This window comes from Phalacrocorax aristotelis, chromosome Z, assembly GCF_949628215.1.
Source record: "Phalacrocorax aristotelis chromosome Z, bGulAri2.1, whole genome shotgun sequence".
Taxonomy (NCBI): domain Eukaryota; kingdom Metazoa; phylum Chordata; class Aves; order Suliformes; family Phalacrocoracidae; genus Phalacrocorax; species Phalacrocorax aristotelis.
In genome coordinates this window covers 353,754-376,064 of record NC_134311.1, presented here as the reverse complement: position 1 = coordinate 376,064, position 22,311 = coordinate 353,754, and the positions used below count along the sequence as shown (strand labels likewise).

Genomic DNA, 22,311 nt, shown 5'->3' with positions numbered 1-22,311 from the left:
GGCGAGCAGTGCACGCCAGGCAGCCACGCTGCCAGAGGGAGCTGAGCCTGGAGGCAGCAAGCGCTGTTCTGCAAATGGATGGACAGAGAACAGCCTCTGGAGAAAAGCCCAGGGCAGTAACCAGCCATAACGTGCCTGAACTGCTCAATTCACCATTCATCGTTTTACAGCACAGGAAGGTTTCTGGCAAGGGTAAAAGGAAGTGCACGAGTCTGCATCTCTGAGAGCAGCAGTGTTTTGTTTTCTACACCTCTCATCCCGTATAAAAGCTGAGCAGGGTGCTGCATAATAATCCAAAACATTACTTAAGAGATGAGAGGGGAGGGCAGCAGCTGGCGGTGTCATAAGCCTGGTGAATGGAGGGAGCTGAAACACAGAGACAAGCCTGTGCTTGAGAATTAAAGTTCATCTAGTACTCCCTGTACTTCTCTTTCTGTCCCCTAGCAAGTGTTGTTCATGCTGAATTCTCTACTTGAATTTCTGTTGATGTTAAATGAACCATACTCTGATAGCAATAATAGCTATTGGAAGATATTAATTAATTAGCTATTGATGCTGGCTAGTTAAAGGAAGACCTTTGCTTCATGCCTCAGAGAGTATCTGACATGTTTATCGATACGTTTTGATTCACAAGCCTTGCTGATTACTGTACGCCTGCCCATAAGAAGCAGAAAGCGTTGGGGAAGTTTCTAATGAGACCTCTGCTGACCAACGAAAGGTTTGTAGCTGAGGTGGTAGATGATAGGAAGGGAGTGGGCTCCTGAGCATCTCAACTAGCTGGAAAGCTTCCAATTGACAGAACAAATCAGAAGGATTCACTTTGATGTGAAAACGTTGACTGTATTACATGGGCACAAGTGCATCTGGTTAGTTTGCTGGTCTGTATGGCTTTTTAGTTTTGACACTAAAGGTTCTGGTGTTGGTGAATGCTGAAGGATGTTGACTAAATATTCGAGAAGTTATTGCGACCCCTAATGATGTGAGAAATAGTTAAGTGAAAATGAGCTGGTGTCTGAGCATTTGTATTAGATTCCCTGAGTATACTAAGAAATAGACATGAGCTTGTAAATAAGGCTGCTGGAGGACCAAAGCACTTTTCCGGTGTCACCTCTTGGAATTTCTTTGAGAAGAGTACCTTCTGCAGCTATCGATCATTTTGCTCTGCCAGCCACAGAAATCATCAGTATGCCCTTACTGAAAAGATTTTGTTTTCTAAAAATACTTTTTAAACTGTAAGTGATAAAACGTTAACCTTGTCTCTCTGCCCCTGCTTAAAGGAACCTGTAGGTTTGTTAGGCAGTCTGAGTGTGGCTGTGCAGAGCCAGATCTACTGACAGTGAAACACAAGTAAGCCTCGATAGGTATCTGTCCAAGGGCAAACACCTCTTAAGAGGATTTCTTGCTCAGTAAGTTCTGGACATACACTGTAGCGACAATCACTAGTCAAAACTTTATGCCGCCAATCGCTAAAGAGCTAGCCAGTGCAGCGAGCTGCAGCAGCTCCCAGGGCACGGTCGCTGTGCTGGGCCTCCAGATCATTGTCTTCCCACAAGGAACTCAGACAGCAACAATGACAATGGATTATGGATTTTACAGATGTCACGTATTAACGTTATTTCAGTAACAATCGTAATAATAAGACCTTAGGAAGACTATATCCTACCAGGAAATTGTTACTGAGGAAAGTGCAGGCTTTTACAATTAGTTTTTGCTAAGAACAAGTATTTCTTTGCGGTCTTGCATAAAGAGTAATAATAATTTTCCAGGTGCCTTTCAAGTGGCCTGTTTTGGTGGTAATTTGGCTGATGGTGGTGAAGCAAGCAAGGAGACTCGCACTCACTGCGCTGTGGGGGAAGCAGCGTTTCACAGCAGAGCTATTTCTTCATCCACTGCGCACTCGCAGCAGGAGGAAGAGCCAAGCGCGCAGCAGGGAAGAGGCACGGGGACAGCATCCCGCTGGACAGGCGGCTGGTGGCTGCAGAGGCGAGAGCTCACACCTGCTCTTTCAACTCCTTGCAAGGGCCAGCCCCCATCATGTAACACATAAGCAGCAAAGGTGGTAAAACTGCCACGGAAGTGCGAGGATTTGCTGCAGCAGTCCAGTGCTCAAGGTACCATTGCCAGGGACAGACCCTTCCCTCAGACATCCTGAATAGAGGCATTCTTGTTGTGCTTTGGTAGTGTTTTACAAGGTTGAATTATGAATAAGAGGTGCTTGTGGACTGACTACGTGAGTGACCTGCAGCGGCCATCTGCAGACAAAACGGGCAGAGGACAGAGCACAGCCTAGCTTCTGTGCAAGTCTTCCAACAGGAAACTTTACCGCAGTCTTTCCATGACTATTTTCTCTGGCAGGAACAGCAAACCTTCAAAAGTGGTTCCAAAGCATAAGCAAACACAAGGCTTCAGCTAAGCATGAGCTCCTACAGACACATAGTTACATGGATGTAGTATTGATGTATGGCTTCTACTGACACCTTACATTAGTTCAGAGTCATTCTTTTTTATAGGAAACTCCAGACTGAACTTATTTTCGTATAGTATTAAGAAAAATTAAAAGAGCGCAATATGGCATTTAAATGAGACCGCTGCTTTTATGTGTTTTCAAAATCTATTTAACTACCCACCCTGATATCTATTCAAGACATGAATTATGCTGTCATGTCATGCAATTTGGTCTTGCCAGCACTAATACATTTTATTAAGCAAGTCACCAAACCAGCCTTTATTAGTTGCCTCGTGTTGCAGACCTGGAAGGTCACTGATGGGCATTCAGATGATTTTACCAAAAATAATTGCGCCATTACCCAACTACCCCTCCTTGCTCCCTTGCCAGCACAAGCATCTGCACAGTCACAAAGTGAACTCATCAAAGAACTGACAGCTGAAAAAAATGTCAATAACTTCCATGCACAAGTGGGGATGCTCCCAGAATCCCAAGTTTCCAATCTTTGTCTAATGAGGGAGACGCAGGCAACGCGCCCCTTCCCATCAAGGCTGTGGCAGGAGCAAGAATCCCTGCAAGCAGGTCAGCCAGCTGCAGGGCATCTCAAACAATCTGCATGAAACACCTTTAACATCGTCTCCAGAGCAGAGCTAGCCAGAAGACAGCCCACCACATATTGACACATTGGCTCCATGAGAAACTAAACCACCCTGAGCCTGATCAAAGCCAGTACGGTGAAGTCCAGCCTCACTCCGCTGGTTCAAACTAGCTCACAAAGCATTGATGGGACAACGCAGTCCTTCGAGACTTCATACTGGCTCAAATATGGACCCACTTCTTCTTGACTAGGTATTACATGTCCCCTGAAAACTGGCAAAGCCCCAGCATAAAGCAGGAGGCTGGCTGCAGGCAGCAGTATGTGCTTGGCCTTTTTTGACAAATACGCCTACATGTGTGCCTACATTTCAATCGGATTGTTTTCCACTGCCAAGTGATCTAATAACACAAAGAGCCTGCTCAGCTAACACACAAATGCTACTTGTTTAGTCAATCCGTGATATGCTGTTGGCAAACACACCAGGATAACAAACAGGTAAATCAAGTCAGACAAAATAGCACAAAAACGTAGGGTTTATTTTCAGATGTTTCATAATACTAACATACTGACATCTTCACACGAGGTTTCACTGTAGCATTTTTAAAGTTAAATTTTGAACAAAAGCCAGGGTGATAAGCTCTTTGACAACATTACCAGGCTTTGAGTTGAGGTACTGTCATTTTACAGTAGGGGACAGCTAAGTGGAAATACCAGTCTGAGATATTGCTTCATACTGGAAGACTAGGAAAGCAACAAGCCGGCCACAGGCTCCTGGGTTTGCAGTGTGCTCCTCCAGATGCACTAGATGTCAATGAATAATGAAATTTAAAGTTGCTACTTCCAAAAGTGCTCCAAGTTGATTTTTTTTTCTTAAAGAATGAATAAAGAAGTCCTCCTGCACAAGTTCTGATATTTCACAATTACATAAAAATTTTTATAAAAACAGACCAAAAGTACAGTTAAGTATGTTTATCTGCTCAAATAAGTTCTTAATTACTCTCATCTCCTTACTCACATAGTTGTTTTATTCCTATGGATTGCAAAAATTCAAGGAATTCAGATGTGCTACAGGAAACAGATAGAAAATATATAAAACCCCCCTATTTTTAAAACCAAACACCAGAAATACAGGGAAGATCAAACACTCGGAACATTACTAATAAGGCGACACAAGAAAATATTGAAGTACAAAATACTGCATTTTATTGATGTTTCAGTGAGATTGCTTAGTATAGCTCAATGCTGTTAATCCCCGATATCAAAATTATTATCAAACAAAATGTGGCATAACCTAATGCTTTTAAAAAAATGCAGCACATTTCCTTAAAGCTTATAAAATCAAGAGCCAGAAATATGACCATTAGATAAATCCTATAACAAAATCTTACAGTCCGGAAGGAATTAATCATTCACTCTGTTTCCATGTTCCTGTTTACCCTGGATGCTCAAGGTGCAAACGACATGTTGACAAACATTCGGCATTTTTTCTTCCCCTATGTAAAGCGGTGTAACTAGAGATGAAAACATTTCTTCATTAGCAGACTACTGTTTCACATAAAGCCAAGTGCAGAAAGATTCCCTTACTTCCTTTGGTCTAACAATGACTGTTTGGTTTCTGTGCTTCACCAGTTTTGATAGTTCGTCCTGCTAAATGACCTACAGTACTGTGGATTAGGGTTTTATTTTCAGTTTGTCCAAATATAAGCCAGGGATGTTTAAGAAGGCTAACCATTAGATAGTACAAACCCCATAAAACTGCTGAACATCATCACACAGGATATCTTTGCTATACAGAATGAAAGAAAGAGGGGAAGTTTGAATTTTTTTTAAATATTAATGGAAAGCTGTTGCTCTGTGACTTTGATACCAGGAAATGCAAATCCTCTGCCTCTCCTCAGCAGAATGGACATGCTGTTGCCCTGACCCAGCTCCTACGTGGCAGAGCAACATTTATCAGCAGAAGTGCTCCAAAACTTTACTTAGGAACCTAATATGCTGAACGCCAGTAGTTAGTTCATGTGCATCTTTAACAAAGAAAAAAGGACACTTCAGACAGTATTAGTTACAATGGTATCAAAGAGGAGGAAATTAAAACAAGATTTACACAATTCACTAGAAGAAAAATGATCACTGAATTTCTCCTATACAAAGTGTACAGTGCTATTTTATTAAATTAAATTTATTCTAGATTTTTTTAAATTTATGTGGAAAGGTACATTTATGACACTACTTTAAGTGGAAGGACTGGATTTGACAACTACATTTTATAGAAAGACATAAATAAATATGGCAAATTAGGATCATTCCTGACTGGTTTGATCTAAGGAACAATTCATAATTGTGAAGGAAAGTAAGTATGCAGAGGAGGAAATTAAAGCCTGAAGATAAGTGTGTTAGAAAAGGACAATATGTTTATGCAGTAATGGGGATCAGATTGACTATCAGCATCTGGAACAGCAAGAGACTATCTTATACAGTAAAAAAAGCCATCACAAATTATCTCTCTCCTTCAAAATAACAAAGCAGACAATGACAAGCTCTTTTCAGACTTCTGTGTATATAGAGTTTTAACATAGGAGATACGCATTGGTTAAAATACTGCTAAGAATAGCACAAACAAGAAACAGTACTTCACTTATCACTTAATACAAGTTTCTACAGGGGAAAAAAAAAAAAAAATCAGTCAAACATCCATGTCTTGCTATATTCAAAGTATATATACATCTGGCCATTCAAAAGTTACTTGTCTTGGATTTAGTTTAAGCACCTTCATTACACAGTGTTCTTTACTACAAAACAGCCAAACATACATTCATAAACCTAGAACTATTTTTATAATTAGCATATTTTAAAGCATTATGTCAGACAGGTGCATCCTAAGTTGGTTTTCTCTTTAAGATATGCAGTCTGTGTTAGTTACAGTAAACAGCTCTTGCATTACTGTCCATACATAATGCAGCAACTTGTTTTACAGGTCATTTATTTAAATGCTTTGACTTTTACAAAATACTTTAGAAAAAAACAAAAGAGGAAATATGCACTTCAGTTTTTCATTCTTGAAACGTGCTACTTCATGAGATAACTACACTCTCACCCCTCTGCCCTGCAAAGGTACTGATTAGCTTTATGGATTGTATCCCCATCAGCCCAAGGCCTGAACATAACATCATAGTAATGCTTCACACATCTACACCGCGACTTCTGAGGATCTCCAAGTTCTTCGCTACCACACCCCTGTGAGGTAGGTACAGTAATATCCCCAATTGACAGAACCAAGACTTTTGTGTGTGTGGCACAATCACACATAAATATTCACTGACCAACACGAGCAGCCTCTCAGCCTGCAGCCTTGAAGAAAATAGTGTTCATGCTTCTGTGGTGCTTCAGGGAGCTAGATGTCTGCACTGGCGCTCTCCTGCAGGCCTGGGTGGAGAGGGTTAAAGCAAAGTGCTAGGCAGATTGCTGCTCTGCCACCTCAGGCAGGTTGTCTTGGAGTGTTTGTACAGGTGGCTGGACTGGCTGAACCGCTTGCCACACTTCAGGCAGGCATAAGGCTTTTCTCCTGTGTGCACACGGATGTGTTTCTTGCAGTCCGTCAAGGTCAAAAACGTCTTGCAGCAGATCTTGCATGCATACTTGCGCGCACCTTCTACAACCAAGACATTGTGCTCAGATAAGGCCTTCTTGCATTTTGAAAGGACATCTGCAGATGCCCTTGTCAGCTGTGGCGGACCAGGTTGTGATGGATGCCCGTTTTCAAAGGAAGTGGTCCCATTCATGATCAGCTGGGAACTGGATGAGTTATCTTGCAGTTGGGAGCTCCTGACAGAGGTCACCACAGGCATTTTGGGGGCTATGCGGCGGTAGCCAGGAAAGCTGCTAGCTCCACCTCTTACTGAGCCCATCATTGCCCTTGAGAGGGAGTGCAAGCCCAAGCCTGACCGTGGAAAATCCATGCCGAACTGTTCTGCTGCCCGGTACCCAGAAGTCTGTACACAGGGGAGACCCATCACATCCTGCATTGGTCTAACAAAATGAGAGTCTGCAGGCTCACTGAACGGATTCTCGACATGAGAGACAGTGGCAGATGAATGGCCACCAGCAGGCCCCGACTCTGGACTCATCAGGTAAGAGGCATCACTGTCCATTCTGCAGTCACTGGTAGTATTTGGAATGTTGTCATCACTGTTTTGACTAGCACCAAAGCTACCACCTCTGCTTTTATTTAGAAAATTTGAGATACTGAAAGCAGACTTGTGTTCCAGGTTATTTGACACCTCCATAATATGGATGTCTCCCACCCTATCAGTACTGGACTGGGGGTCAGAAAAGCTGCGATCACTGCTCTCAGGACTCAGTTCTATCTTCTCTGCGCTCACTACTCCTCCTTCCACTTCAACAGACTCACTGCCCTCTGCTTGGGAAGTGACATCACTCACCTCATCTTGAGGCTCTGGGGAACTCAGGGGCTCAGATTTCACTACCACCCTCATGTGCTCTTTTTCATTCAGACTGACCTCTGGATTCTCACATGGGAAGTTATTCTTCTCAGAAGCAGCCTCCTGGTCAAAGCTCGTTTCCACCTGTGTTGCCTGGGATGCCATGGACATCTGTGAAATGTTTCCTCCACTGTTGTCAGACTGACTGGGCACTTGAGCATCTTCCTGAGCACTGAAAGACTGATCAAACATAATAGTATTAACCTCCTGGTTATCAGCAACAGCGTCGGCCTTAGAGTTGTCTACAATCTTCAGTGAATCAGGCGAGAAGAAATCTTCCCGTGAATGAACTACTGTCTGCCCGCTCTCTGCAGTCACATCAGAAACAGACTCATCCATAGTAGGCCTGATGCGCTGTCTGGCCCGATCTTCAGAAGACTGTTTACGTTTGTGGAGGCGACGGATAGGAAAAGTAGTGCGCTGCTCGATGTTACTTCTCATTGAGGAGCTCATAGTACTTGGTTGTTCCTCTGTGTTCTGAGTGGAATTTAACGCAGAGCTCACGATGCTCAGTCCAAGCTGCTGGAGCATGAAAGACCTCTGCATGCGTGCATTTTGCTCTTGAACTCTATCACTCGCTGGAGACATTGGCAGTGTCCTGGTAGTAAGGTAGTGTTTGCATGCTTTAACAACTGAGTTCAAATGTAAGTGAGAAGCAGCCAGCAAGACATCCATAACATTGCTCTCCCCAAGCATTAGTGTGGAAGTATACATCATGTCTATCAAAGCAGCAAAAGCTTCTGCTGTTACCACTTCACTGTCCAGCTGAATCATATTCATAGTCTGATCCCCTTCTGCTACAGTAAACAGAGCTCGGAAATGGGTGCTACACGCTGCCAAAACAGAGCGGTGGGCTTTGAAATGCCTGTTTCCCACCACAATGACACAGTCGCAAAGCTGGCCATGAAGCCTCTGGTAGTTGAGCTGCTGAAAGATTTGCTCAAAATGTCCTGGAAAATCCATGATCCTGTAAGACAAAACAGAACAAACTGTAATAATAAAAATTGCTGAAGTCCTATTCAGACCACAGAGAAACCAGATTTTAAAATGAAAGTTGATGTCCGAAAGACAGAGGAACAATAACTAATCTTAATGTTCTACTGCCACATTGGTACCGTATCAGAGCTGGCAACCTTGTGGAGGAGGACGAGGAAGAAATTACAGGCTCTGCCATGGAGCTGACCTAGTAAACAGCCGCCTCAACATCAGCCTTGTCAGAGCCAGCTCTGCTGCAAACTGAATAACACTGGTCATTTCACCTCCATTAGCTCCTCTCCAAACTAAAACACATTCTTTAGTAAAACATTTAATCCTGTTTTCTGAAGAAACCTAACTGTGAATAATCTACTGCAACCTTTGATAAATTGCTCATGTTATTAGATAATCTCCCACTGAAAAGTCTAAACTTTAATTGTCATCTCATTTAATCCAGTTTCACCTTCTACAATTGACTTTCTGCACAGTTTCTCAGCTACTGTGCAGAACTGTCATTCAACTATCTGCTTTTCACAGAGAAACATACAAAAGAGACTTAATGGAAAAGAAGGGAGATACTCCTGCACTGGAACAAGTGGTCAGCTCTTATCTGAAACTGCCACCTTTAGCAATCAGAAATGCAGTGCAATTTTCTTATTCACTATAGTCAGGTGAGATGCACCGAAGTCTGTTTTTCCCCACAAAATAAATAAAATGGTAGAAAGATAGCAGAGTTTGCTGATGTTAAGAGCTGTCTGCAGTAGCTATTTCTTGTGAACCTGCTTGGTCCATAAGGACATTATTGGAAGCTTTTGACAAAATGATGTACTAAACATGACAACTGGACAAACTCAGGTGTGTTTTTTTCTTAAATTTCCATTAACAGAACATAAATAGAATCTTAGTAGACTCATGTTAGGACTAAATAGGTGACCTTCAGTGATACCTCTTCTTTTTCTCATGACAAATCAACAAAGTATAAGATTTGGGGAGCAGAACAGTTGCAAATATGGGGCATACACACACACATTTTTGTGTTCTTGATTTATTTTTCAACAGCTGTACAACAGTATCATGTGACACAAGACTGTAAAGCAGCTAAAATAAAAGATCACACAGAAAGAATTATACTTGTGAAGAGGTATCAAATGTGAGTCTCCAATTTAGAAATTCTGCCCTCAAATACACACATGCTGTGAACAAACCATGCGCTGTTTGCAAACCTGCACGGCCACAAACTATATCAGTAAATGGCATATGAAGTTTCCCATAGTCACGTTTGACCAGTAAATAAAAGTATGCTCAGAAATAATGTTCGTATTTAAAAATCTCTGCAGTTCTTTCACTTTATACAATGACTTTGCTCAGAAGGTATGCTCAGGCCAGAGACAGTGGCTGCCAAGTACACACATTCATTCAGAGGAAAACAGGTACAGCTGTTGATTTAGATTGTCAATTACTTTGCAATTTTATTCACCTGAATGGACATAAATTAACTATTTACTTGTAAGGATCAGCAGAAAAAGCAAAACCTCAGAAATGCAAAGAGCAACTGCCAAGATCTCAGGCATAGAGCAAGAGCAGCACACAACCCCAAAGGCTCCTTCAGCCTGCAGAAATGCACAGCCTGCAGCAGCTCGAAGCTCTGTGCCCTCCTTTGCTGCAAGGCAAAAGGCAGTAAGGGAGGCAGGGCAGGCTGAGGAATACCACCTTTGAGACACATACTGCTGTAAGGCCCTGCTGGTAAAGGCAATACACAGAAGGTCACTGATGGATTTGTAAGGCATCAGTGATGCATATGTAAGCAGGCAGCTGTAGAATTAGAAAGATCCATGGGCTTCCAGCAGCAAATCAGCTCCAACTAGAAAAGTACATCTGCAATGTTCCCCAGCCTTGGATTATCACCATTAACACGTCAAGGGAAAGCAGAACAGTTCTTGATCCTCTTTTATAAAGGATACACATCTTTTGAACTAGTTCAGGAGTTATTCCGCAAGCAGCAAGGGATTACGTTTCTTATTAGGAAACAAAGTTAACACATGCTCTGTGTGCCCTTGCTCCCTTCACAATAACCCTGCTTGCTCCCCAGCCACACCCCAACCCACCGAATCCCCCCAGGCCCCAGAGGAAGCTCAGGCTGGGCCTGGTGCTGAGCGAGCTTTCCCAGGCACACCATCCGGTGGTGGAGCGGAACAAACGCGAGCTGAACACATGCTGCGCTCTCCATCCAGTGAGGGTACAAAGCCAGGCCCCCCTTTTCTATCAGGCCTACAGCTGCAAACCTTGTTGGACTTAAAATACTAGTTTCCATATTCAAAACTTGCCAGCATCTCCAACAGCTACGGATGGGATGGGCAGCACAATTTTACTCTGTAACACTTCTTGTCACTAGACAACAAGTTTTGGGTCATCAGGGATGGGAGACTACAGACAGCTCTCCGGTAGGAAAACCTCAGATGCAGATACTGTCCATTTTTCGCCTGTCTTGAGGCTACTTTGGACACTACTGTGTGATGAACAGCTACAATTTTCTGATTCCCAGGCCTATGAAATCCCTTATGGGCAACCTGGACAAACAAAGGGACCTACTCAAGTTTGCAGCTTTTGCTGCTCTTGAACTATCAGACTACATTAAAATTAAGGGAATCAGTAGTACAGTAGGCAGAGAGATCTCAATTCATGCCAGAGGAGGTGGCAAACTAACATAAAAGCACAAAGACTAAAACCATTAGGTCACAAAATAAATCTCTCAGAACAGGGCCTGCCTGCCTCAGCTGCCAGGCTGGAGCTAATGTAAGAGCAGCTGCTGCTCCCCAGCTGAGGCAGCTGGCATTCACCCACCTCCTCCTTCTCTAAGGCACATGACATACACTTTGCAGGTCTTCGCTGAAGAAAGATTTCACCACAAAAGAGGGGACCCTGAAACTCACTGACCTTGGGCAGCAGGACAAAAGGAAGACAGGGAGCCTGTGACAAGAGCCTCGAGTCCCAGCAGGAAGTGTCTGGAATGTGGCGGGGCAAGGGCTGCTTTGTGAGCAGTGCTGCTACATCGCCGTCTGCCTTTGCTGCTCCTGCACATCTGGGTAAACACATGCCCTCCTTTGTTCCAGCAAGCACTGTGCAAGGACGACCTCCTCTCTAAGGAAAGCTGCCCTCCAGACAGGCATATCTGCAAAGTTGAAAGGGGAATGCCAGACAATTCTTCTGTTATCTCTTTTGCTCGAGTCTGAGATGGCCTAAGTGTTATGCCAGAGATAGTAGAATGGTTTAGGTTAGAAGGGACCTTGAAAGCTCACCTAGTCCAACCCCCCTGCAGTGGGCAGGGACATCTTCAACTCCGTCAGGTTGCTCAAAGCCCCCTCCAACCTGACCTGGAATGCTTCCAGGGATGGGACATCGACCACCTCTCTGGGAAACCTGTTCCAGTGTTTCACCACCCTCATAGTAAAAAATTTTTTCTTTATATCCAGTCTAAATCTACCCTCCTTTAGTTTAAAACCCTTTTCCCTTGTCCTGTCACAACAGGCCTCGTTAAAGAGATTGCTCCCATCTATCCTATAGTCCCCCTTTAAGTACTGGAAGGCCGCAATAAGGTCTCCCCGCAGACCTCTTCTCCAGGCTGCACAGCTGCAACTCTCTCAACCTGGCCTTGTAGGAGAGGGGCTTCAGCCCTTGGACCATTTCTGTGCCCTCCTCTGGACCTGCTCCAATAGGTCCATGTCCTTCCTGTGCTGAGGGCTCCAGAGCTGGGACGCAGCACTCCAGGTGGGGTCTCACCAGAGCAGAGCAGAATCCCCTCCCTCGCCCTGCTGCCCATGCTGCTGGGAATGCAGCCCAGGATATGGTTGGCCTTCTGGGCTGTGAGCACACACTGTTGGCTCATGTCCAGCTTTTCACCCACCAGTACCCCCAAGTCCTTCTCCACAGGGCTGCTCTCAATCCCTTCATCCCCCAGCCTGTATTGATACCAGGGGTTGCCCTGACCCAGGGGCAGGACCTGGCACTTGGCCTTGCTGAACCTCATGAGGCTCTCCCAGGCCCACCTCTCCAGCTTGTCCACGTCTCTCTGGATGACATCCGTCCTGGTGTGTCAACCGCACAGCTCAGCTTGGTGTCATCTGCAAACCTGCTGAGAGTGCACCCGATCCCACTGCCTATGTCACTGATGAAGATATTAAATAGTACCAGTCCCAGTACAGGCCCCTGAGGGACACCACTCATCACCGGTCTTCATCTGGACATTGACCCTCTGGATGTGACCATCCAGCCAGTTCCTTATCCACCAAACAGCCCACCCACCAAATGCATCTCTCTCCAGTTTAGAGAGAAGGATGCTGTGGGGGACAGTGTCAAAGGCCTTACAGAAGTCCAGACAGATTACATCGATAGCTCTTCCCTTGTCCACTGACAAGATAATGCTCTATCCTTGGTTTCATGGGACTAAAACACAGGCTCTAAGGGGAATCGGGGTGGGGGTGGCCAAGGCAAGAGTTGCCAGAGCAACAAAGCAACTCTCTCTTTCACTCCATTTAGAGAGCCATTACTATAGTATCAGTGTGCTCTTGGGGGGCCTGGATGTTGGTTGGCTTTCTTTCCACTTCACTCCCCAGTCAAGTGCAACAGCTCTAAGGAACCACTTCACAGCTGTAGGGCTATATGCAGGGCTGACTGCATAGTGTATAATGCTACAGCTGACTGGCAGACACCTTGGGAAGTCCCAGGCACCTACCACACCAGGAACGCCACGCCACCTTCTTTCCTTAAGGACCAGAACTGCAGGACACCATGGTATTATTTACAGTGACTTCCCAAAATGCAGCAGCGCTGAACCATAACCACCACCACCTAGGCAGCTAAGACAGGAGCACTTTGCTGTGCCCATCTGCGACCAAGAACAGAATCGTTCCACTTGTACCTTCACTGCAGAAAGCACAGGGCCCAGCAGAGACGGCTCCAGCTTCAACAGACATCAGAAGCAAGCTGTTCAAAAGCACATAAGCAGTTCGCAGTCTGCGCACTGCTTTAGGTCATTTTAGGAAATGCACTCTAGAAGATATAAAATACCTGAGACCTCATGCATTGCCCTTATCGCAGGAGGTGGCGTGCTTCAGAAGGCTATGTAGTAACACATTTGAACCGATGTCCAGAGAAGCCTGGAGGTGGAAGACACCAAACCACACAAGGATACGATTTCACATCAGTAAAAAGACTGGGCTGGACTCCAGAAAGGAATATTGGTTACAGGGATAGTGCAAAGTATTTCTGCCCAGGCAGCAATATGTATTTGAACCAGAAAAAACAGTCAAGAGTCGTTGTTTTGACCAATGATTTGGGATTTCAGAATTCAGAGAGAGACCTTGCTTACAGTCACCAAAAGTGATTGCACCCTTTGTGCACCTGAAACAAGACAAATCCTAGTTTTGCTTCAAATATTAATTTTGATTTGTACTGAACTTTTACTACACCATAAAGGCTAAAGTCTTCAAACCAGAATCAACAAACAGACCCCACAGTCAAGTTAATCAAGATCCATTGAAAATTATAAAACTAGATTTGAGTTTTAAACATTGCATACTATAAACACACCACATTCGGCAAGATATCAGCTACTTTGGGTTACTCAATACATTAAAGGCACCTAAGTCAACACGAAATATGTATCAGTGACTTATTTCCGGATATGCACATTTGGTCTGCCTTTCACTTCTGCTTTGGTCATATGTTGCCTATCAGCAACAGCTGGCCATAAAGACTCCCCTGAACCACCAATGGGCTGCACATCCCCACTGTTCCTCTATCAAATGACCCAACATCTGCAGCATGTGACGGGTGGCATCCCATCACACGGTGTGCAAATGCCTGTTCAAATGAAGGACAGAGATGCTCCCAGCTGAGTAGTCACTGGTTTCAGTAGCCAGTCTCTGCAGCCTTTCTGAGGCTCACAGTCAGCTCCAGTTAACATCCTGGGGACTCAAGGAATGTTAGATGAAATCTTCTGCTGAATCAGATCAAATCAGTGGGACTCGGGAGGCATCAGTGGTACAAACAGCAGACACTGAGTCCAGTGGCCTTTTGGAGAGTAGTGGGAAAGGGAAAAGCTTAGTTCTATAATCAAACAAATGACCACAGATGAGTGAAAAGAAACTATACCAAATTGTTTAGCTACAAGTGGGTTTACTGTAACTAATATATATAACATAATAAATAGTCAGAGCCAGGAAAGTTTTAAGGGCAAGCAATGGAAAAAATACCTACAAAATTCTGTTCTGCCTGTTCCAGGACTAAGGCCAGGAACCAGCAGGGTCAGAACCAAAGAAACACTCATCATAATGCAGTAAAACTACTGAACTCTTTGCCACAGGCAAGTACACATAAAGTCAAGAGCCATTACCTAGATTCATCGAAGAAAAATCAGTTGAGAGCTATTAAGTATTCAGATGCCACCTCCACCTGGGGAAGGTATAGTTTTATATATACTTACCACTCTGGCTTTCAGTTTGAGTTTGCTTTGGTATTTTTGGAAGAGTTTTAGGAGAGAACTATGAATTTTTTTAATGTAAGACTAGTTTGGTAAAATTTAATAAGGAAGTACTTTCTCCCTAACATTTTGATTACACACTTAAAAAGATAATTAACCTTTGAATAAAAAGCAAGTTCAGTAGGTATTTAAATATTTAACTTGACTTTTCACTGCTAGAGGAAAACATGCCACAGCATATCCAACAGCCCAAAAGAGGCAAGGCTGCTACTGCTCAACCTCCCCAGACCCCGAAGGGTAGTAGTGGGAAAAGACACATTCCCAGTGGGCACAAATGCATGGAGCACCCGTATACACTCAGCTCTCACACAAACAGAGCAGCAGCAGATATGTCACCCTGCTCCCCTCTCTGACGGGCCAGGATGGAAGTCCATCTGCAAGAACATACATACAGGCATACGAGCTAGACCCCTCCAGCAGCTGGCCCTCCCAGCAGCTGCACCCTGGGTCCCAGTCTCCCCACCTCCAGTCTGCAGTTATACGAGCCCCCGAGGCCAGAGCCTGGCTCCCATTGCCCAAACAGTCTGTCAGAGGTACACAGTGGCAGCCAGGACTCCCCCGGTCCCACAGCTGACCTTCCCATGTTCTCACCCCTAAAGACCCAGGCACTCTCACACCCAGAGCTGCCCTCAGGGACATATGGACCCCATTGCTCCCAGGCCACTTCACTGGCTCATCTAGGTTGATCTTCACTGGCCACCAGACACTTGCACACCCGCACTTGCTCCAGTTCATGCCCCATGGGCACAGGGACCCTCCATCCCATGGCCTGACCCACACGGCTGCACTCACGCCAACCAGAGAGTCCTCACCAGAGCCAGGAAGGAATTTCATTAGGAGCAGGACAGATGGCATTAATCAGGTGCAGGTCACAGCAGGCAAGCATACTGACCAGCAGACTGCCTACATGCAGCCGGCCTTTTTAGTCCCCTTACCCCTCTATATTTCCACACCTGTTCCTCCCTGGATCCCCTAAACCCCTCCTTTGCCCCACTTTTGGTTCCTCCCCTAAACATCCTGTAATAAGTCCTGTGGGGTCCCAAGCTGTTTTCCTTGCAGCCTATGTGTTCCAGCAGTGGGCAGCAAACCCCTTAGTCCGACAGAGCTGTTCTGCAACTCACTGTGATGGGTCATGCCGGGACACTAGGCAAAGGCTTTGCTGGGACTGCCCTGGCAGGGGCCTGGACAAGGTGCTCCTTCCTCGGGGTCCTTGCTTTGCATTCCCACCTGTGCCCCTGTGCTCTTCTGGGCCTGCAACAGGCTAGCTCCAGGAACGGGCCTGGGAGCAGCCCTACAGGGTACTGTTTGGGCCTCCCCTGGGGCTGTGCAGAGGAGCCTGATCATGCAAACGAACATTCATGGTGGCACATACTAGCTGTTGTTCGGTCTTGTGTGTTGGACAAGTAAAACATCTGTATTTAATTAATGTTAGTAAAATATTCCTCATATGTGTGGATGAAGATAAGGCTCAAATTTCTAAAACTAAGCCTTCCATATTAAAAAAACATCAGGATTAAAAATACCTAACTAGGAAAATGATGTGCAAGTGTTCTGAAATTCTAGGAAAAAAGACCTACAATTTACAATCACATAGCCTGTTCATTAATCTCCCGTTAGTTATTAACCTCAGAGTCTCTCTGTCAGCTCCAACCAAATTTAACAGAGAGGACATTAGATACTGAGTTCCCACATTTTTTGTTGAAGTTGGTGCCTGGTTACAGCAGAATCCAAATTTATAAGGACTGCTTCTCAGAGTCATAATTAATTCCCTTATTCTCTTAAACAACACAGAACATGCCAAACCAAAAGGAGCCAGCTGGCCAGTTTGCACACAGCTATGAATGAGGCACTCGTGCTGCCATCTGCCCAGCCAGGCAGGTAGCAAACAAAAGGGGCAGCTGGTAACACAATCACATGGCAGGAGAAGGGATACTATAGATTTTACCATAGGAATTCAGATTTATTAGCACATATTTCTACTAGTTTTAAAGTTAAAAATGTCTTCATATGGTTTCTTTCTATTTCTTGAATGATTAGCATTAACAGTACTATGTAGACTTACAGCCCCTTTTTCCATCAAGTCCCTCTGCTCTAATACTTAAGCTGCAGCAAGATGGGACAAGCCAAGTATTTAAGTACACTTACACTGAAACTACTGCAGAATCAAAAACTTATCTCACTTCGTTAAAAAAGTTAACTCACTATAAAATAGTGTGAAAAATAACAACTCTGAATAACGATCTACTTAAAATTTTATTACTGTGTCCAATACTATAGCACAGTTTAGATTATACTGCAATCCTGAGCCACTGTCAAGAAGTCAAACATACGTAGTCAAACAAACAAAAAAAACCAAATGCAACCATGAGTTTCCCTACAAAAGCTTTAAAAAATCTTTGCAAAGTAATTGATTTTGTGTTACTAAAACCAACAACAAAAGCTGCCTCGACTAACCATTCAGTAGAATTATATCAGAAGAAAACTCACAAATACTCTACTGAAAACTTTAGACTAGGTATTTGTCCTTATCAGACAAACGAAGGAAAATTTATTACTTGTACCTCAAACCCCGTTCCTAACATTCTGCATTTAAATGCATCTGATATTCTAGGTATCAAGCCTGCAGGAATCTCTGGCATACAGCCAAAACTTGAGTGTGCGAACACAATATTAATAACTTAGCTTAAATTACATTTTACAAAACATTACAATACACTTGTACTGTGCTTAACCATTGTGCTTGAAATAATACATCTCAAAAAGCTTCCCTGAAGCCTGAAATACAAACATAAACCTAGATACGAGTCAGTGATACAAGTGTTATTTTAGAAAATACTTTCTACTACCAGTTTTGTTGGTTTTTTTAACAAGCCAGCAGAACAGTGGGAGAGTAGATACAGAAAGAAAAGGAAGTCTTCACCTTCTCTGACATCTTCAGCAAGTTTTGCCACTTTGAAATGCGGAGGGCTTACGTTCTCTGCTCTGAGAGTGCTTTGAAATGGAAGATACGGTGGAATTTTAATTAACAGTAGTTAAAATGATTTCTGGATTTGCCCCATAAAACTGAAGCAGACTCTAGTGTTACATCGCTTCAGTGTATGTGACAATACAGTGAGTGCCAGCCATGAAAGGCGTTTTGTGTGTGCCTGACAAGCACCTACAACTAGAGACTGACGACTGACAGCTGAGCTTACAGCATCTCATTTGAGGTGTTTCCTTAGGCAGGTTTTATATATAGTTCAACTCACACATCTTATCTCCCTATTGTCAAGGAGGATGAGTTACAACTTGTCTAAGAATCAGAAAGGATAAGCTGCACTGCAGAAGCTGCTGCTGGTGGCATCAGCCCTCCAGAGAAGAGTCAGAGATTAGCATATGGCTTAGTACTTTCTCATCACCTGAAAAGTACTGCAAATAGTCCAACCTATGGCAACACCAACTCATTAACAAACAGTAACAGCATAGTCTGCCAGCTGCAAAGAGCATCTTTGAAAGGAGCAACAAAAGGCTTCCTTAAAAAGGCTAGATTTTTCCTAGACACTCTTAGTTATCTACAGAAACAGATGCTACCTGTGACATGGCCATCCTCCAGCTTCCTCATGTTCCCACTCACCTCCTCCAAGCCCTGTGATGCACCTCTCAGTCTTCAGATCCTGCAGCACAGTGTGATAGTTCAGAGGAAGACACAAAGGATGAGACTGAAAAGTGACACTGCTGCATTTTGATGTGCTATCTCAGCTTGTCACCGGGAGGGTTGTTTCTTTGTTGTAATTCCACTATTTAACACACCTGTACTGCTGTATGTTCTGAACAGACTGAACACTCTTTCCTTGTAATTCCTGGCTAATTCGAGGTCAGTACCACAGCTTTCACAGGCATCAGTCTCTCAGAAGAGTTGACATATGCTTCTCTGGTCAACTTACTAAAGCACGGTGCTTTCTAGGTATCCGTAAGAAACAGGAAAAGATCATGGATTCTATTCTTGATCTTATGAAGGTACAAAACTATCTAGTATGAGAAAACAGCTGTTCCCAAGAGCACAACCGGTTTTTAGGCACTGCACAGGGAAAGACCTGAAGAAAGCTGTTCGGGCAGTGTTGCAAAGGCAAAAGCATAGAACACTGCTACACAGAACTGGCAACACAGTTATTTAAGGGCATGAGAAGACAAACTGCCATCAGTGAGGACTGATCTGGACTCACAGTTACGTTATCAGCTCAGAAAAACCTCTCCTGAGGTTCGTGGTACCACGGCAGTCTCTGTCACTGCCATCCTCCTCTCACAAGAATGCCCAGCTCTGCAATGGAAAATCAGTTGCCAGCTTCTCCTGCCTACCATCATGAAGCCAACCACAAACACCAAAGCTCTGCAGGCAAAGATCCCAAAGGAAAGCGCAGCCACAGACAGCTCGTTGCCAGCATGATGTCTTCTTGTTCAATACGGCAATCATTTCTAAATCTAGCTCTTCAACTTCACTATTTACTGCAGATTCAATAATTTTGAACAGTCCCATTCAACCACCTTTCTTTGTGGTACCTTTGCTTAAGCTTTTAACCCCAGTGACACTAGGATTAACTGCATAATGAATAAATCTACTTTTGCCAGGATCGAAGTAACAAATATAAGTTTGCCACCACCACAATGGATTAACTAGTATTACATGTCTTCAGCCTAAGCAAATAACTATATCCCCAAAACTGATTCAACAGATGACTATTGTATTCCAAATGTGAATTGCTGAATTACCTCCCAAACTCGTTTCAATAACTCTTCTAACATTATCATTTGATGCTCAAAAGGGAAGAAAATCTATGTGGATGTACTGTACAGTTCTATTTTGGCGTTGTGGTGGGTCAATCAGACACCCACCCGGCACTCTCTCACTCCCCCTCCTCAGCGAGATGAGGGAGGAAGTGAGATGAAAAGCTTGTGGGCTGAGATAAGGACAGAGAGATCATTCACCAATTAGCATCCAAAATGCTCATCTTTGGGAAGACTAATTTAATCTATTGCCTATTAATAATAGAATAGGACAGGAAAAAAAGAAAAACCAAAACTAAAACCACCTTCCCCCCACCCTTACTCCTTCTTCCCAGGCTCACCTTTACTTCCAACTCTTTTACCTCCTCCCCTCCAAGCAACACAGGTTAAGCAATGGGGGTTGTGGTCAGTTCATAACGCTTCATCTCTGCTGCTCCTTCCTCCTCATGCTCTTCCCCTGCTCCAGTGTGAGGTCCCTCCCCCAGGAGACAGTCCTTCACAAACCTCTCCAATGTGGGTCTTCCCACAGGCTACAGTTCTTCACAAACTGCTCCAGCATGTGTCCCTTCCATGAGGTGCAGTCCTTCAGGAACAGGCTGCTCCAGTGTGGGCTCCCCTCCATGGGGCCACAGGCCCTGCCAGGAGCCTGCTCTCCACAGGCTGCAGCTTCCTCCAGGGCACTTCCACCTGCTCCACCACGGACCTCCATGGGCTGCAGGCAGGGGACCTGCATCACTGTGGTCTTCACCATGGGATGTTGGAGTCTGCAGGGCTGTTTCTCTCACACTTTCTTACTCCTTTCTCTCAGCTGCTGTTACACAGCACTATTTACCTCCTCTGTTATCACAGAGGTACTACCACTGTCGCTGATGGGCTCAGCTTTGGCCAGCGGTGGGTCCATCTTGGAGCTGCCTGGAACGGGCTCTGGCTGATATGGAGCAGCTTCTGGTATCTTCTCACGGAAGCCACCCCTGCAGCCCTCCTCCCACTACCAAAACCTTGCCACAAAACCCAATACAAGCATGTACTAATGAAGAATTAAAAACAAAACATTGTCTTAATCAAGGTCTAAAAGTCCCACTAAAGGGTAACAATTTACATGGTTTGTGTGTATTATGCTGAATTAAATAAATTCCTTCTAAGTAATTTTTGAAAGGTGGAGGAAGAAATTAAGCAGCTGTTGTCCGTTCCAAGATGGTAACTTCCTCCTCTGTTTTCACACAGACCCCACTCCAGGTCTACTTTTCCCTTGTAACATACGGGTTTACAGTAGAGTGCAACACGGTTACCAGCTTGACCACTGCAGGGCTTGCTTTTGTTAGCATGACCACGAGAAAAACTGGCAGTGAGTTAGGTCAATTCTGCAGACACAACACGCATATTCCAGAGAAGCAACTGGTGTGCATGCAACTTCTGTACATCAACAGTACATGTAACACCTCTCCAACCGTATGCTGTCCTCCACAAGATAAACTTCAATACTTATGCCAAGTACACAGAAATTATGTTTCTTTGAAAATTCCAGAACATTAAATTAATGGACAGATAAGGAAGACTGTTGTTCCTGAGCTCATTCCCGATTGCACTGAAAGGCTCTGTACTGAAGAATTTAGTTGTATGGGTTTTTTTTTTATCACCTGGAACATCCAAGTTTTATATCTCTCTGAAGACTCAAGATAACACCTACATCTCATTCTTCCATCATTAGTAGTTAAAAATACATCCAGAAATTTAATTTTGGATCTTACACAAACACCACCGTGCAGAAAGGGAAAAGGCCCTCCAGAGACTCCTCGTCAAACACAGCGTCCCACGCGCAGCACCGCAGTTTTGTCTGTCCCGACCAGGTCAGGGTCAAGCGCGCTTCAGGGTCGCCGAGCGCCGGCTGCGTTCCACGGCGTCCGAGCAGAAGGAGCGCCCGGCCGCCGCAGGGGCCCTCCGCGCCCCATCGCGTCAGGCCCGCCGACGGCACGCCCGCGCCCTACGCTCCCCGCCAGCCGGCCTCCAGCGGCCACCCCTCTCCCGTCCGCGACGAGGCCGCCCCCGGCCCGTCCGCAGCTCGCCGTCCTCCCGGCCGCCGCCGCCTCTCGACGGGCTCGCGGCTGGCCCGTCAGGGGTGCCCGGAGCGCGGGGGGCGGCAGCCCGCAGCGCGCGCACCCTCCGTCCCGGCCCTGCCACACACGTTACCCCCGCCCCGCGCGCTCCCAACCGCCTCCGTAGTCCCCCCAAACCTCCCCCCCCCCGCCTGGCACCACCCGCCGAGCCCGCCGCCGCCCCCCCCCCTCACCTGCGGTCCCCGCCTCCCCCGCTGCCTCTGCTCTCCGGGCGGGAAGGGCCACGACGGGGCGCCCCGGGAGGCGGGAAGGGCCGGGCGCGGCCGTCGTCCTCGGCCCTGCGGCCCCGTCCCCACTACCCCGGCTCCGCCCCCACAGGCCCTGCGCAGCGGCGGCTTCGCCGGCAGCTGGAAGTGACGCCATCCCGCAGCCGCCCCCTC

General features: G+C 45.3%; 1 protein-coding gene across 4 annotated transcripts; it reads right to left on the bottom strand.

Moving 5' to 3' along the window:
• Positions 1–3,920: 3,920 nt before the first annotated feature.
• Positions 3,921–22,271, bottom strand: ZBTB5 (zinc finger and BTB domain containing 5). 4 transcript variants are annotated; one of them, XM_075079470.1, is made up of 3 exons: positions 22,105–22,271; positions 18,627–18,709; positions 3,921–8,510 (listed from the first exon to the last, which is right to left on the bottom strand). In XM_075079470.1, exon 3 carries the CDS (start codon positions 8,504–8,506, stop codon positions 6,482–6,484), a length of 2,025 nt encoding a protein of 674 aa, XP_074935571.1. In that variant the 5' UTR covers positions 8,507–8,510; positions 18,627–18,709; positions 22,105–22,271; the 3' UTR covers positions 3,921–6,481. The 4 variants fall into 4 exon arrangements, with proteins under 4 accessions (XP_074935571.1, XP_074935569.1, XP_074935570.1 ...); XM_075079468.1 differs by lacking the exon at positions 18,627–18,709; XM_075079469.1 differs by lacking the exons at positions 18,627–18,709; positions 22,105–22,271 and adding an exon at positions 20,159–22,029.
• Between the last annotated feature and the right edge of the window lie 40 nt (positions 22,272–22,311).

Excerpts from the sequence above, each read along its gene's own strand:
- ZBTB5 (XM_075079470.1), bottom strand. The coding sequence starts at position 8,506 with ATGGATTTTCCAGGACATTTTGAGCAAATCTTTCAGCAGCTCAACTAC.